The sequence below is a fragment of the Gopherus evgoodei genome, chromosome 2 (genome assembly GCF_007399415.2).
Source record: "Gopherus evgoodei ecotype Sinaloan lineage chromosome 2, rGopEvg1_v1.p, whole genome shotgun sequence".
Classification (NCBI taxonomy): domain Eukaryota; kingdom Metazoa; phylum Chordata; order Testudines; family Testudinidae; genus Gopherus; species Gopherus evgoodei.
This window is the reverse complement of record NC_044323.1, coordinates 230071121-230087577: the sequence shown is the minus strand read 5'-3', so window position 1 is coordinate 230087577 and position 16457 is coordinate 230071121. Positions and strand designations below refer to the sequence as shown.

At 38.1% G+C, this 16457-nt stretch overlaps 1 protein-coding gene across 3 annotated transcripts in view; it reads left to right on the top strand.

Annotated features, from left to right (window-relative positions):
- TOX (thymocyte selection associated high mobility group box) overlaps positions 1 to 16457 on the top strand; it is a 275711-nt gene that overhangs the window by 150707 nt on the left and 108547 nt on the right. For 2 of the 3 annotated variants that reach the window (XM_030553148.1, XM_030553147.1), the window contains exon 3: positions 3427 to 3669. In XM_030553148.1, the coding sequence (XP_030409008.1) occupies positions 3427 to 3669 (243 nt within the window). Of the gene's footprint in view, positions 1 to 3175; positions 3221 to 3426; positions 3670 to 16457 lie in introns of those variants that run through there. The other variant, XM_030553149.1, reaches the window with a different exon arrangement.

The window sequence follows — 16457 nt, the reverse complement described above, 5'->3', positions numbered from 1 at the left end:
TCAGTAGCAACATGTAAAATCTTAGGTTGCAAATCCAGTTTAAAGGTTTTATTTCCATGCTGCAACAGTTCAGAATAGCCTTAGGTGGGTTATTGTGATAAGAACATAAGAACAGCCATTCTGGGTCAGACCAATGGTCCATCTAGCCCAGTATCCTGTCTTCTTACAATGGCAAATACCAGGTGCTTCAGAGGGAATGAACAGAACAGATAATCATCAAATGATCATCATCTCCTGTCATCCATCTAGTCACAGCTTCTGACAGAGGCTAGGGACACTTCAGAGCATGATTTTACATACCCGCCCATCCTGGCTAATAGCCATTGATGGACCTATCGTCCATGAACTTATCCAGTTGTTTTTTGTACCCTGTTATAGTTTTGGCCTTCACAGTATCCTGTGGCAAAGAGTCCACAGGTTGACTGTGCATTGTGTGAAGAAATACTTCCTTTTTGTTTGTTTTAAACCTGCTCCCTATTAATTCGATTTGGTGACTCACTAATATGGCAATTTTAAAATCAAGTTTGGATGTTTTTCTAAAAGATACTCCCTAGGAACTATTTTAGGGAAGTTCTGTGTGATCAAACTGCATTATCACAGTGAGCCCTTCTGGCCTTGGAATCTGTGAACCTATAAATAACAAAATTCCACTATGTCTACCTTTTTGAATATCGCTTCTTCTCTTGGCCTTCTGTTCAATGGCTTTACACATCATGCTTGTCTCCATATGCGATATCATGCTTGTCTCCATATGCGATATTATGCTAAGGAATAAATATGCTCCTAATAGCTGCTGCGCTCTCTCAATTGCGCCCACTGCTGCATTGGTGCAAAAGGAGAGCAGGGAAAGAGGACAAAAGGAGCACTCTGTTGTCTCCTAATGGCTCTTTGCAGGAGCTAAACATAGTTGAGTGCTTGAGCACACGGAATTCACAAAGTTAGCACTCACAGATGACCTAACTTTCACAAAGAGGACAGGAAGGTGTGGGGCTGGTTCCTACAGGCTCTGGAATGGCCCCATGCCTGTGGGTGGGAGAGTTGAAGACACTGCATCCTTGGAAAAGGGATAGGGGGAACAGAAGCCACTTTCCCAGGAGTTCTGGAATGCATTCTTGGGCAGTGCACATCTGTACCAACCTGCACACCAAGTTGTGGCTGAACAACTGCATTTGGACATCAAGTAACTCTTAATTCAAATCACATGATTAATATTGTGCTCAGGTCATTCCTTCTCACTCCCTCACAAGTGAATAAATCAGCACATCGGGAGCTGACATGACTGTATGCACAGAATCACAGGACTGGAAGGGACATTGAGAGGTCTTCTAGTTCTGTCCCCTGCACTCAAGGCAGGACTAAGTATTATCTAGAGTATCTCTGACAGTTGTTTATCTAACCTTCTCTTAAAACTTATGGAGATTCCACAAACTCCCTAGGCAATTTATTCCAGTGCTTAATTGCCCTGGTGGGACGTTTTTCCTAATGTCCAACCTAAACCGCCTTTGCTGCAATTTAAGTCCATTGCTTCTTGTCCTATCCTCAGAGGTTAAAGAGAACAATTTTTCCCCTCCTCCTTCTAGCAACCTTTTATGTACTTGAAAACTGTTATCATGTCCCTTCTTACTCTTCTCCAGACTAAACAAACCCAATTTTTCAGTCTTCCCTCATAGGTCATGTTTTCTAGACAATTAATCATTTTTGTTGCTCTTCTCTGGACTTTCTCCAAATTGTCCACATCTTTCCTGAAATGTGGCACCCAGAACTGGACACAATACTCCATTTGAAGTCTAATCAGTGTGGAGTAGAGCAGAAGACTTACTTCCTGTGTCTTGCTTACAACACTCCTGCTAATACATCCCAGAATTATGTTTGCTTTTTTTTTCAAGTGTTATATTTAGCTTGTGATCCACTATTATCCATAGGTCCCTTTCTGCAATACTCCTTCCTAGGCAGTCATTTCCCATTTTTTCATGTGTGCAACTGATTGTTCCTTCCTAAGTGGAGTACTTTGCGTTTGTCCTTATTGAATTTCATCCTATTTTCTTCAGACTATTCTCCAGTTTGTCCAGATCATTTTGAATTTTAATCCTAGCCTCAAAATCACTTGCAACCTCTCCCATCTTGATATTGTCCATAAACTTTGTAAGTGTACTCTCTATGCCATTATTTAAATCATTGATGAAGATACTGAACAGAATTGGACAAAGAACTGATCACTGCGGGATTCCACTTGATATACTCTTTCAGTTTGACTGTGAACCACTAATAACTACTCTATGGGAACAGTTTTCCAAGCAGTTTTGCACCCATCTTATCATAGCTTCATCTAGGTTGTATTTCCCCTGTTTGTTTATGAGGTCATGCAAGACAGTATATTCATCCTTTGTAATTTGACCTAGTTTTCACTTTTTGTAGGACTTTCTTTGAGTTCCAGATCATTGAAGATCTCCTGGTTAAGCCAGAGTGGTTTCTTGGCATACTTCCTATCTTTGCTACACAGTGGCATAGTTTTCTCTTGTGCCCTTAATAATGTCTCTTAGAAAAACTGCTAACTCTCTTGAACTGTTTTTCCCCTCAGACATGCATCCTATGGGATCTTACCTACCAACTCCCTGAGTTTGCTAAAGTCTGCTTTATTGAAATCCATTGTCTTTATTGTGCTGTTTTCCTTTCTACAGTTCCTTAGAATCATTAACTCTTATCATTTCATGATCACTTTCACCCAGGATATTAACTACTTTCACCTCATACCTCTCTTTTCCTATTCAGTCCTACTTTAGTCACATCCAACCATAATACTCACTTTCCCCTTCAAAATATATCAGCATGTCCACACTGCCCTTCCTTATTCTCAAATGAGCCTACTTGCTGAAGGAAGATCACAAAACAAATAAAATCAATTATCTACCTTGGTATATTTCTCTAACATTACCTGTAGCTTTACCTTGCATCAGATTAAATCACATGACTTTATATAGCAATAACAGTCAGTAAAAGTCTAAACAATAACATAATGGAATACTTTGTTTGGATATAGAATAAATACATGTATGTGTGAGTTTATAGACTAAGAAAAATATTAATTTTATAAATGGCTTTCCTTTTCCGCAATTCCCAGATGAAGACTCTTTGAACATTTTAATGGGACCCTTGAAATCTGTTTGAATCACCTTCTTGAAAAAAGTCTGTCTAATGGGAGCTGTGCAAGTACCAGCAATTGGTATGCCTTTGAGGCAATTTTTATTCCATACATAATGGTTAAACTCTACCATTATAATATATGAGTGTTTAAAATGGTCTTTTTGCTAAGTTGAAATTACTACATAATAATGTATGATGATTGAGTTTTAGTTTGTTTGTGTGTGGCTATTGTTTTATTTTGTTTTTTGTTTGATTTGCAACAATATCTTTATTTTGTTTTTACAGTCTTTTCCTGGTCCAAGTCTTGAAAGTGAAGATTTTAACATACCTCCCATAACTCCTCCATCATTACCTGACCACTCACTGGTGCACCTGAATGAGGTAGAGTCTGGGTACCACTCCCTGTGTCACCCAATGAACCATAACGGCCTGCTTCCATTCCATCCACAAAACATTGACCTACCTGAAATTACAGTGTCCAACATGCTTGGCCAAGATGGAACACTGCTTTCAAATTCACTTTCTGTGGTAAGAATTTTTAGTCTTTGAATTTAGGCTAGTTTAATTTAGGTTGTTTTTTTTAAAATGTGGATATCTATATCTGTTTAAAATACTGTCAGTAGGCTATATCCAGGTCTCCCTCAAATCATCACAACTGGTTCTGCTCTGTCCCTAGTTTTACTCTGGTTACAGAGGATGAAATCCTGCCCCATTAACTCCGACAGAATTGCTGCTGCTTTACAGTGGGGTTATTATGAACAGAATCAGGCCAGTATCATTGACTTCAGATGAAACAGGTTTTAGCCCCGAATGACTGTGTTCTGTGTTTCTTTACCAGGTTCTTTCTATTCTGATTTGTCTGTACAGAGAGATCTACAGAAATGTACTATTTCCTTTCTTGTTTACTTTACTTTAGGAAAACAGCAAATGTCTTTTTTTCACTCTAGGCCAAATCTTGCAGCCTTTTCACAATTCACAGTCCTAGTCCATGCAGAGCTCCCATTGAAGTGATTGGGAGAGTTAAGTCTTTGGGCCTGATCCTATCAAATAGTCATTATGGGCCTGGGCCTGAGAAGAATTTTATTTTCAGTCATTTCTATATTGGTTAAATTGATTACAAGAAGTGCAAAGTCACATAAATATCCTGTTTTTCAAGACATATTAAGAATAAGCTGCAAACTTTTTGTATGCAGCTATACACCAAGTTATGTCCTCATATTTTAGAGCAGAATATGATCCTCAAGGGTATATTGTATGGGAGGAAAAGTTTTTCATACAGGAATATGGATATATTTCTGGGATTTTTAAAAAAATTCGCTAGGACTTTTACAAAACTTATGAAATATATTATTCAGCCTCCTTGAAAAAGAAAGAGCTGAATGGTATGAAAGGATCTAAGAATCAGAAATACCTAAAGAAAGTAGAACTAGCACTTGGCACTTTAATAAAGAGTAAAAACAATGTTTCATTGAATTGATCTCTTTTATGCCAGGGCTATGGTTTGGAAACTAAGCATTCTTTTAAGCACTGATGTTCCACATTAGTCTTTTGCAAAGAACGATGAAGAAAAGGCCTTGAGAGTCTGTAGATTGTCATAGTGAATTATTGGATCAAGGGTAAATACAAAAAAGCTGAATAGTATAACTAAACAATTCTGCTTTGGGGAATTTATGTAGATCAGGACAAAACAGAAGTAAATTCAGGGAAATACACACTGGTTGGAAGGGAAAAGGCACTATATTTACTAAATGAATCCTGAATAATGATAGGTAAATTAAACATGATAATCCAGGCATCATTTCTTGGGCTGTGGATGTCTCCTTCCTCTTATGACCCATAATAACCTTCCACCTTGATCAATTTGTTATAGGGCCACAATTTCCTTTGCACAGAATGTAGATATATTACTGCTTATATCCTTGAAGAAAGATATTCATTATTGTAAAAGTAGGTTGATGAAGTAATTTTAGTTTTACGTGCAGATTCCAAAAGTTACCTGTCCACAGTGAGCAGGAAAACAAGATATTTATGTAAAAAAAGACATGGACTCAGAATTGGTGTAGTCAAGAAAGAAAAGATTCCTCAGGCTTATAGCAAGTGCATGTTCCTGTTCATTGAGAATACAGTACATCCAAATATATATTTTTGTGTTCCAAGGGTACTGTAGACTCATCTTTGCCTTTAAAAAAAAGCATTCTGTCTGTTGCCACAAAGTCATACTGCAGACTGATTTACATTTGAACAACTTTCTCTGGGATGAAAGCCTTTATAACTATATTTCTGACCTAAGTCTGTCCTTCTGTCTTCTCCAATCCCATGCTCACCTTTCCATTTTGCAACCTTTCCCTTGTTCTCTCACACACAGGGTTTGTCTGAATTGTTAGTTATAACCTGAGTGTTGCCCCTAAATAAGGTCTTGTCCACACCCAGTACCCTTTAACTCAAGTATGCTAGAGCTTTGTACTTAGGGTGACCGGACAGCACGGGGCGGGGTGTGGGTGTGTGTGTGTGTAATAGGAGGCTATATAAGAAAAAGACTCCAAAATTGGGACTGTCCCTATAAAATCGGGACATCTGGTCACCCTGTTTGAACTGGAGTTGGCTGGCCTGTCATATGATATATACTACAACTCCAGTTAGCCCAGTTTGACAGCTAACACAATCACTGTCTTCACCTTGAGTGTTATTTTGCACTCTTACTTGTGGGACACTAACTTGAGAGCAGTTAACTCAAGAGTAGATAACTCGAGTTAGCTATGCAATGAAAACAGTGATTCCACTGTGCTTTTAGTGTTCCTCAACAAGAAGGAAGACAGATGATTTTGTGAAGAGCCAGCATTATTTATTTGCATTTGAAATAGATCCCATTATTTATATAAACCAGAAACTTAAAGGTTTCTTTTTTTGCACATCATTCTACCTTTTTGATATTACTCATCACCACCACCTTTTAAGTTTCATTTTTACTGTTTTGTCTAACACTGCTCTATACCAATAATATATGCCAAAGTGTGCTAGTATATTTCCTGACACTGAAACTCCTTTATCTATTTCTCAAACCTGTCCAAATTTTTGTTACCATATATTCACTAATATATTACTCTCTCTGGCAAATTTGGACACTAGGCAACTAGTCCATTTCCCAGGTCACTCATAAATATTTTCAGTAGAATTGTTCTTAGCACTGAACCTTTGGATTGTTCCTCACCTTGACCCATTTACCTTCCTTATTAGATTTGACTGGATTTTGATCAAATTCAGCTCTGGTATAAGGTGCAACTGCATTGAATTTGGCCTGTTTACTCTCATCTTTTCTGCTAATCTGTTCTCAAGCTATATCAATATTTTAGCAATGATGCCTACATTTTTATTCTGTATTTGAACTATTGGGTGGTCTGCAATTGGCTGACACCAGCTCAGGTTACACTTTTTAAGCTAATGACTTAATTAATGCTAGGCTGATGGAAGTAAACAAACAAAGCTGGAAAATACTGGGGGTACAGATCGTGGTATTTCCCTTTCATCTCAGCTAGCAAGTGTTTGCCATTGTAAAATGAGAATTTACTTGATTAAGGACTGAGTAAAAGCTTAATGCCTTTGGAATTTGGCTCAGTATGGTTAGAAGTTATTGTGCACTGTGCACTCAAGAGCACTTTTTCAACAGACTCATACTAAAACTGCTGGTTTACTAAAACATATGTAGACCTCACTCAGGAAGAACTCCCATTTGAAAGCCCTTAGAGTGCAGGATTTGACTCAGTATCTGTAAGAGTTTTCATCTGTAGAAGTGCTTAAGCACACAAAATAAGAATCCGGTACCAGCTCAGGGAATTCGCATTAAGGATCATTTTTTTATGGATTTTTTACACTGTGGGAATTCTCTTTCTGAAAAGTGTTACAATGCTAGGAGATGGGACTTTCCCATTGCCATTTACAGTATCTGACAGTCAAGTTGGGAATTAGCCTGCTTTGAAGTTTTGAGATTGATTGAAGTCTCTCTCACTCTCTACTGTTCGAAAACATCACTAAAATTTCCCTTTTCCTGCATTGTGCTGTCAGTTCATGTTTGCTTCTATATTCTTATCTGGGTCTCTGTTTTCTACCAAAGCAACATGCACCCATTCATTTTTTACAGTATCGTCAAATGCAGATTTCTCAAGACATTTCATTTATATAGCTGTTTTAGATATATGGAGCTCAGTATTTGTACAGAATTGCTTCTGGTATTGCAAAACTGGGTCTGGGTCCTCAAGTCAAAGCCAAGAACTGTGTTATGTACAAGAAGTTTAACATGGACATAACTGAGATATGCCTACATCTCAGATTGCTTAGATATCTGGGTATAATTGGATAATAAAGTTGCACTAATTGTCTTGTAGCATGTTGGTTTGTCTGTGGTGGAAGAGAATAAGGAGCCTTTTCCCATGTACTGTAATTGAGGCAGCTCCCTTACAACTAGGTCTGTCTCTGTTTCTGGTGGAGGTCAGCCTCTCTAGACTTCCAGATGCTGTAAAATCTTCCTGAAGTGCTCCTTAAAACTGTCAGAAATACCCACTAGAAATTTGCAAATAAAGCTGTCTACACAGATTTCTCATGGGAGGGTGCATATACCTGCAAAATGCCTTTTAAGGTGCTAAAAAAAATTGAAATATTTCTGTATGTTCATTTGCTCAACGTAAGGTTATAGACACACCCAGGAGCTGCTGAATGTCCTATGGTTGCTTAAGAGATTTTCTAGGCAATCAGAATTAAATTTCACAGTGAAGCTTTTACATTAAGAAAACACCAGTATTGTTAGAGTGCTCTTATATGTAACAGGCTTTTTTTTTTAACAGTGTGGCTTATAATGCTGTATAGGACATTTACAAGAAAAAATAAAAGTGATTTCAATTTCTCTGAATGCTTCAAATTTCAAGTTTTGAAGTTTAAAGTGGAAGAGATGTTAAAAGGTAATAAAACTGGGGTATTTAGTTCCAGAATGCTCTATTTGTACTGGCAACAAAAGCCAGAATAATGTATATACTTGGGTTTATTGTCATTTTTAGTAGACAGTCAAGGCACACTTTGAATTCAAAGACTACTGTACAACTGTTCTGACAACCATCACATCAGTAGGTAGTGTGCAGGGCATATGAAACTGAAACAGAAATGTTTCTTTAGGTCTATAGGGAGTGCAGTACATCAATGAATTCAGATGTATTAGAGCAGCATGAATTTCTAATATGTTGCTATTGTGGAAAAGACCACTGGCATATTGAATAATGTAGCTTTCAAAGGAGAGTAGAAAATGTGATTACAGACAATTTCATTGCTGTTTTTAAAATAAATATTTTCAAAATCTTGAGGTATTTTATTTCATGTTGTGCATAAAATATGCAACAGTGGACTAGAGCTAAAGCTCTTTTAGGACACCAAAGAGCAGATGATGTCAGCTGTAATTATTCAGATATGGAATAATAGAAGCATTAATTTAAAATAAAATAGATTTCACAGGGGCCTGTGTCCTTATATAAAAAAAGCAATAAAAAGAAATTATTTTGCCCACTTTGACAGAAGAATAAAAGTAATGAATAATTATTTAACATTATGCCCCAATTCATCAAAGCCTGAGCAAATACATATTTTTAATGAATTATATTTTTAGCTATACAGCCCATGAGAGAATAATATCTTAAACAAAATATGACACTGTAATGCAGTGTAGGAAATCGGACACCTATTTTATTTTCATTTTCCATATCATGTAGAACGCAGCTGCTATTTCTTATTAATAGAGCAATTGCTAATAAATCTGATGTAGGAGATTATTGTTCTAGCTGGGACATGTTTAAAATACTTTGTTTCACCAGCTTCATAGGTATTAGTTTAAATTCACTATTCATGACTAATCTTGTGGCTGACCTATTCAGTTTTAGAGCAAAGCACTGAGTCAAACAGAAATTTTATATTGCTGATGAACAAAACTGATATCTTTCTTTACCATAACAAAACAAAAGATTTTTCCCCTTATTAACCTAAGTGTTGAAATCTGAATCATGCTTGAATAGCACATAGTCCTTTTTTTCCCGCCCTATATTTCATGTGACAGTGGTATAAGATACTTTTAGTCTCCAGTGAATACTTCACATTTGTACCTCGTTACAAGGCAGGTCTTCACTTTAGATCAAAATTTACTCTTATTCAACACAGACCTGCTGTTACCCAAATGTTATTACTGTGAATTATTGTCATCAGAAATGCCTAATCATAAAAGTAAGGTAATAGAACACCTCATATTGAAGCAATGAATTTTTATCATCTCAAGCCCTTTCATTCTGGAGGGTGATCTTTTTTACACAGATTTTAAACATCTGGGTTTTGCATTGAAATTAGCCTTGACAGGCTGAGGGCCATGGCAGTTTGTGTGTGCAGCATAGCCAACGGAATGTACACCCAGATCTTCAGCTGTTGTAATTGGTGTAGCTTCATTGTTGACAATGGAGCTTTACTGAATTATGCCACTGTAGGACCTGATATGTAATGTTTAGCTTTCCGTTCTCATGTTGCCTCCTCTAAGGTTCTGACATTAGAAAGACAGTTTATATGAGCTATGAGGAAGAAAAGATTAAGAGGTGATTTGATCAGGGTTCTATAAACAGTTATATCGTAGGTAAGAAGAAGATATCTGATAATAGAGACCTCTTCAGTCAAAGACAGAGTCATAAGCAAATCCTGTGGTTAGAAACTGAAGCTAGATTAAGTGGAAACACGGCATGTATTTTCAACTGTGAGGGTGATTAACCATTGGAACAACTTTCCTAGGGAGGTGTTAGCTGCTCCATCACTTGAAATCTTGAAATAAAGATTGCATAACTTTCTAAAAGCTATTCTCTAGCTCTACCATGAGTTATCAGACCTCATGCAGGAAATTAATGGATGAAATTATATAGCCTGTGTTTTATGGGAGTTCAGACTAGGAGATCACAGTGGTTCTTATGACCTTAAGGTTTATGAACAAGCTGCAACCCATAATTGTCTATAACTATTAATCATGCATAATAAAAAAAACCAGACTAGATTTTCAAGCATAGGCATGCATAAATGTTTGCAGATAGTTGTTTGAAAATGGGGTTCAGATGTGGTCAATGCACTCCTTTCAGGATAACTTCAGATACCATCTTTACAATGCCTGATGCAGCCATTGGATTACTAGCCAATCACCATATATTTTTAATTTGTTCACCTGTCAGGCATTTCAGATTGTTCATACTTGAAGTTCAGTGGTTGAGACTCTTGGAAATAGTGTATTTCACAAATTAATCAAAAAATTGTGTAATATTTCAAATAGAATTGGTACAGTGACAAATTTCATTTTTGGGGAACAATCTTCCATAGTTATCCTAAAAACAATTGCTGAGATTGGGGAAAGTATTTTGGTGAACATGTTTTCATAGCAATCAGTCATCAACTAAATTTATTCGTTTTATTCATTGCACAAGGAGGTGAAACAAAACTTACCATGATCCCGTCCAGCACTAATTAGCTATCACTGCAGATATCAAGAGGTGGGCAATAGACCAGCGGTTCAGTTGCATGGATGGATAGTTAATATATTATAGAGCTAATGCCTGGTGGTAAGTTATATGGCATTTTGTACATGCAGCTCCTTCATACGTGGTTAATGCACAAGCAGCGTCACAGTTGCAAGTGTCAAACAAAACAGAAAAGAGAATATGCAAACAGAGAAAACATAACTCATGGAAATGTCAGAATTTCTGAGATTTCCAGCAGCAGAAGATGCTGACTTTAATCTGCTGCTTTTAACATAGCTTGCAGATGTTGAAAACAGCAAGATAATGAAATGTTTCTGAACACTTGCTCAGGCTTTGGCAAAAACACTGTAGTCATGTTAAGGCCTATTGATGCAGCTGAAATGAAATGTCAATTTCAAAAATTGTGAAGATGCTTTTATGAGGAGCAAAAGGAGGCAGGAGCCTACACTATAGAGTAAAAGGGGAAACTTGTGCATCAAGCAGAAAAGCCTGCTCCCTCTGTTGCTGTCCTGCTTCGCTACTTTTCTTTACTTAAGTGGAATGCATTTGCTTGCTTTTTTCTACCTGAGAACAACTGAAAAGACATTGAATCTTAAATGGATCAGACTGACCTTACCCTCATCTCAGCCCAGGGGATACAGAGCTACAGCATATGGAGAATAGCAATCTGAACATGCAATACACTTTATTGATCTTAAGCAGTCATCTGCATTCTGGAATCTATAGTTTGCAGGGCTCCACCTCTATACTGGGGACTGGGAAGGCCAATATCTGAGAACTCCATGCACAGTACTGGACCTGCACTGTGCACTATGGCTGCACTTTGAATTCCCCTTCTCTAGCTTATCCTCTTTCATCTGTAAAGTAGTAAATATTTAGCAAAACTACAGAGTTACTCTGGCAAAAATGGCCTAGCCCGTCACCTTCCTTCTTTTAAGGGATGTCCTCCTCAAATCATGTAGCTGTGATATCTTTCATTTTTCCATTTCTCTCTTTTAAAGGCTTTTACAAAACTTTGCCTGCCACGATTTCTTTTTCAAACAAAATTGTTTGGCCCCCTTTTCACCAGGCAAAAATAAATGCTACCCAGGAAGCACTGCATGGGGGCAGCCCTACAATAAAAAAACAAGTGTGCAGGTCTGCTTCAGGAGGAAATGGGCCCAGTAAGGCAGGAGATTTCACTTTCAAAGTGTTTGGGAGATTCTAACCACCAAACAACAGGAAATAGGTTGTTTGTTATTAGTGTTCCTTCTAAATCCAAATGTTAATTTAAACAGAAATCTTTGAGGCAGGCCACCTTCCCTCAAGGTGGGCACACCCAACTCTAGCCACTCCCCTTTTTCTTTTTAATAACATATAGTCCCCTTCTGAGCCAGGTCTCTCTCTCTCTGTGTCTTTCTCCCTCCTTTTCTTTTTAATTATTATTATGATGCAAAATGTTCACAAAGAGATCTTACAAATGCCCTTTTCCCCTGTCCTTCCTGATTTGCAGATTCCATGAAGACAGTGTGTCAAGTGCTAACCTTCGCACTACCTTTAGTCTGATCCTGTCTCTCACCCTCATGGCTACCAGTATATGAGCCCACCTATATTCCCTCTCACACGCTTGCACTGGAATGCATTCATGAGGACAGATTGGAAACACACTGTCTCCCTCTGTCTCAATATGTAGTCTCACCGTGTATTGCACAATACTGCTTAGAGTAACTTCCTTGCAGCATCAGAGAGATGTTACTTTGCTAATTTAACAATGGATGAACTTTTACTGAACTGCAATTTGTTTACAAAATGGAAAAAAACCTGAATATCATAGCATTGCTGGCTTTAGGAGTATGTGCCTGTGAACCTGTAATCTTCGGGGCCGTGTTAGAGAATTATTCCTAATTGCTTATTGGTGAGGGGTGCTAAATTCTAAACAAAGGCAGCCCTATCTTGTGGACCTATCTGATCTAACATATATGTCAGTATCTCTCTGTGTTTACCTATTATTTCATAGTGCCCAGCAGTTACTTGGTATTTCACAGAAGACCAGAGAGCCTCCGATCCAGTCTAAACATTAGACATGACCTAACAAAGTGAGGTGATGAATAGTGATGTATAGCAATTCAATTATGAGCATCTCATTGTTGTTTATTTGTATTGCAGTAGTACCTAGGATCCCCAGTCCTGGACCAGAACCCCATTGTGCTATGTTATGTGACCCAAAGAACTACTCATTTTAGACCTGTGCGCCTAGTGGCTGTTCAGCGAGGCCTCTGCCACTTGAATTAAATGAAAAACTCCACAATTCCAAGTACCAGGTTGATATCTTCTATGTAGATCAGTCACTAGAGGGGACGCAACAGATTTAGCCAGCGTGTTGCACACTCTTCCTGTCCAGGGAAGTTTGGACCAAATCTCTGAGGTCTACAGAAGTTAAAATCCCCATACAGTTTTGCATTGATCCCGCCATGGGTTATCAGCAGGGGTACAACCCCTAACATTTAGCTGCAAAGCATTTTAGTTAAAGGTGTGATGTCTTTAGCTGATAGAAGTAGTAGGCTTTATCTTTCATGTGGACTAGAGGTGGATGTGACATGTCATTAGCCACAAGATGATGAAGTCTTCTCTGGTGTTTCCTGGAGTAACAGTGAAGTGAGAAGATACCAAAGGGCTACCTGATTTCCCTAGGCCTGGCCTGGCCCTATGGTGATACTGTTGTGAAGCTGCATACCCTAAGTCCCTACAGCCCTTGTGCTGCCTGGCCTAGGTTTAGAAATTTGGGATCTGATTTTGCAGCTGCTCCTGTCATAAACAGATAGCTAAGGGTTAATGTCTCTTTCACCTGAAACACCTGACCAGAGAACCAATCAGGAAACCGGATGTTTTCAACTTTGGGTGGAGGGAATTGTGTGTCTGAGGTCTTTGTTTTCTGTCTGCCTGCTTTCTCTGAGCTTTGGAGAAGTAGTTCTGCTTTCTAATCTTTTGTTTCTAAGTATAAGGACAAAGAGATCAGATAGTAAGTTATATGGTTTCTTTTCTTTGGTATTTGCATGAATATAAGTGCTGGAGTGCTTTGATTTGTATTCTTTTTGAATAAGGCTGTTTATTCAATATTCTTTTAAGAAATTGCCCTGTATTGTGTCATCTTAATACAGAGAGACCATTTGTATTTTTCTTTCTTTTTATATAAAGCTTTCTTTTAAGACCTGTTGGAGTTTTTCTTTACTTCAGGGAAATTGAGTCTGTACTCACCAGGGAATTGGTGGGAGGAAGAAATCAGGGGAGATCGGTGTGTGTTGAATTGGCTAGCCTGATTTTGCATTCCCTCTGGGGGAATAGGAAAGTCCTTTTTGTTTCCAGGATTGGGAACGGAGAGGGTAGTTTCACAGAGCTTGTGTCTGTGTATCTCTCCAGGAGCACCTGGAGGGGGGAAGGGAAAAAGGATTATTTCCCTTTGTTGTGAGACTCAAGGGATTTGGGTCTTGGGGTCCCCAGGGAAGGTTTTTCAGTGGGACCAGAATGCCCCAAAACACTCTAATTTTTTGGGTGGTGGCAGCAGGTACCAGGTCCAAGCTGGTAGCTAAGCTTGGAGGTTTTCATGCTAACCCCCATATTTTGGACGCTAAGGTCCAGATCTGGGACTAAGGTTATAACAGCTCCACATAAAATCAATTGGATTTTTGTCCATGGAAAGCTTAAAGGATGAGGCCCTTCATAAGAATCCAATGTATTTTGATTCAGAGATGGGACTTCTAATAAGCTTAAAAAATACCTTCATTCCCATATAAAGAGTTTTAGAAATTAGCTCAATAACTAAACTGTAGTTCCTAGCACTTAAATGTAGGATACCACTTTAATGAAGTTTATTACCCTTCTCTCTTTATGAGGAAGCATAAAAAGCGTTCAGAACTGTAGGCTTAGTGCTGATCTAGCTATTAGCTGCAGCTTAAGTTGCCTGACCAAAAAAGTACACATTATAAAATAATGATTGGTGAATTTTTTTTAAAGTTGGGCTATTTAGAAAATGTACTAGACAATAATGCGAACAATGCTTTGCTCTTCTATAGCAACTTTCTTCTGACTGTGTCAAAGTGCTTCACAGTCATTAATTAACTAAGACTTCCTATGCCCCTCAAATAACATTACAAATGTTATTTATTTAAAGTATCAACGCCTCATTCTTCCAAGGCACTCAAGGCACTATACAGCAGAATAAAAAAAAAGGCATTTTAATAAAAGCATAACATAATGCTATTCACTCAAAATATGATTACACAAATGAAATGGCCCTAGTTGAAAAGGGGTGTGAATGAGACAGATTTCAGACGAGTGATTTTAAGCTATTGGATCAACCATACCAAAAGAGTGATCATAAGCTAATTTCATATGATGATCAATCATTAAATTGGGCTGGAGTGAGAGCAAAGGTAGCAGGGTAATTAAGGGTCTCAAAAGAAACAAACTTAAAGACAATCCACCACCTAACATACATCCCTAGTAAAGAACTTGTCATGGGTATAATATGATCATGATAGCTCAAAGCAGTAAGCAGTCATACAACCACATTCTGGACAAGCTGAAAGTGATAGAGTAGCGCTATCAGGAGCCCTGCAAAGATATTTCAGGGATGGCTTCACCAGTCCTTGAAATGCAGCCAGCTCTAAGGTGAAGTACAGTATCACTTTAATGTGACACTACACAACAGACCATTTGATTCAATAGTAACACTACTCTTACTGATGTGGAGCTAATGCCTCTGTAAGCTGTTAGGAGTCAGGGGGTTCCAAGAAGTATTGTTTTTGCATCAAGTGGTCAGGACCTCAGTAGTATCTTTTGACACAAAAACAGTATATTTATCAGTCTTTTTTCAGTGTCTGCCCACCCACCACGTACCTCATACCCTCTTGTTCAGCAAAAGCTCATCTTGTGCCCTTCTTCCATGCCCATGCATTTCTGCATGCTCCCTCTTGTGTGTGGAAATCCCTTCCTGACCCCCTCTGCCATGCTTCCTACCTCTGCCCCATTAGGTTCCCTTTCAGTGTACGCAGTGCCAGGGAAACTGTCCATCATTGAGAGAGTTTGAGCAAAAATGGTTCAGCAATTTGTGATCAAATAATATTTTGCAAATAGTACAATGCAATACCTAGTTTTTCTACAATGTAAAATACACATGTATCATCCCCTGCCAATGCAGGGGCCTCAGGCATTGGTGTCACCGCTGTCTCTCTTTTCTCTGCCTCTGGCACACACTAGTTTGTCTTCTGAGGACTGAAATGCTTTAGCCTAACTAAAGTCATTGACCTCAATATAGGGATATCAGGTGAAATTCAGTGGGCCTTGACATACAGGGGGTCAGACTAGATGATCACGATGAACTCTATGAAATTATTTTGCACATTACTCTGTGTATTGTAGACAGAGTCCATGAACATTATTTATATGATGAGAACACAGTAAGCCATACTTCTTGTGATCATTGTTGTTTATTTATTATTATTATTAATCATTTATTATTTCTTATCTGTATTGCTGTAACACCCACACATAGAGGAAAACACTATCCATACCCCCAAAGAGCACATATCCTAAAAAAGCAAAGACAGAAAGATTGGAGGAGGGAAACAATATACAAGAAAAGTGATACGCGTGGTGAGAGGCGCATCTTATTATTTACACATTATCTTTTAGATTTTCTTAACATAATAAATTTTCCTCTCCCACCGTTTTCTTCTGAAATATTCTACATATTAAATATATCAGATATAATAAGACAGTACATTTGCCAGCATAGATAGGCCACTT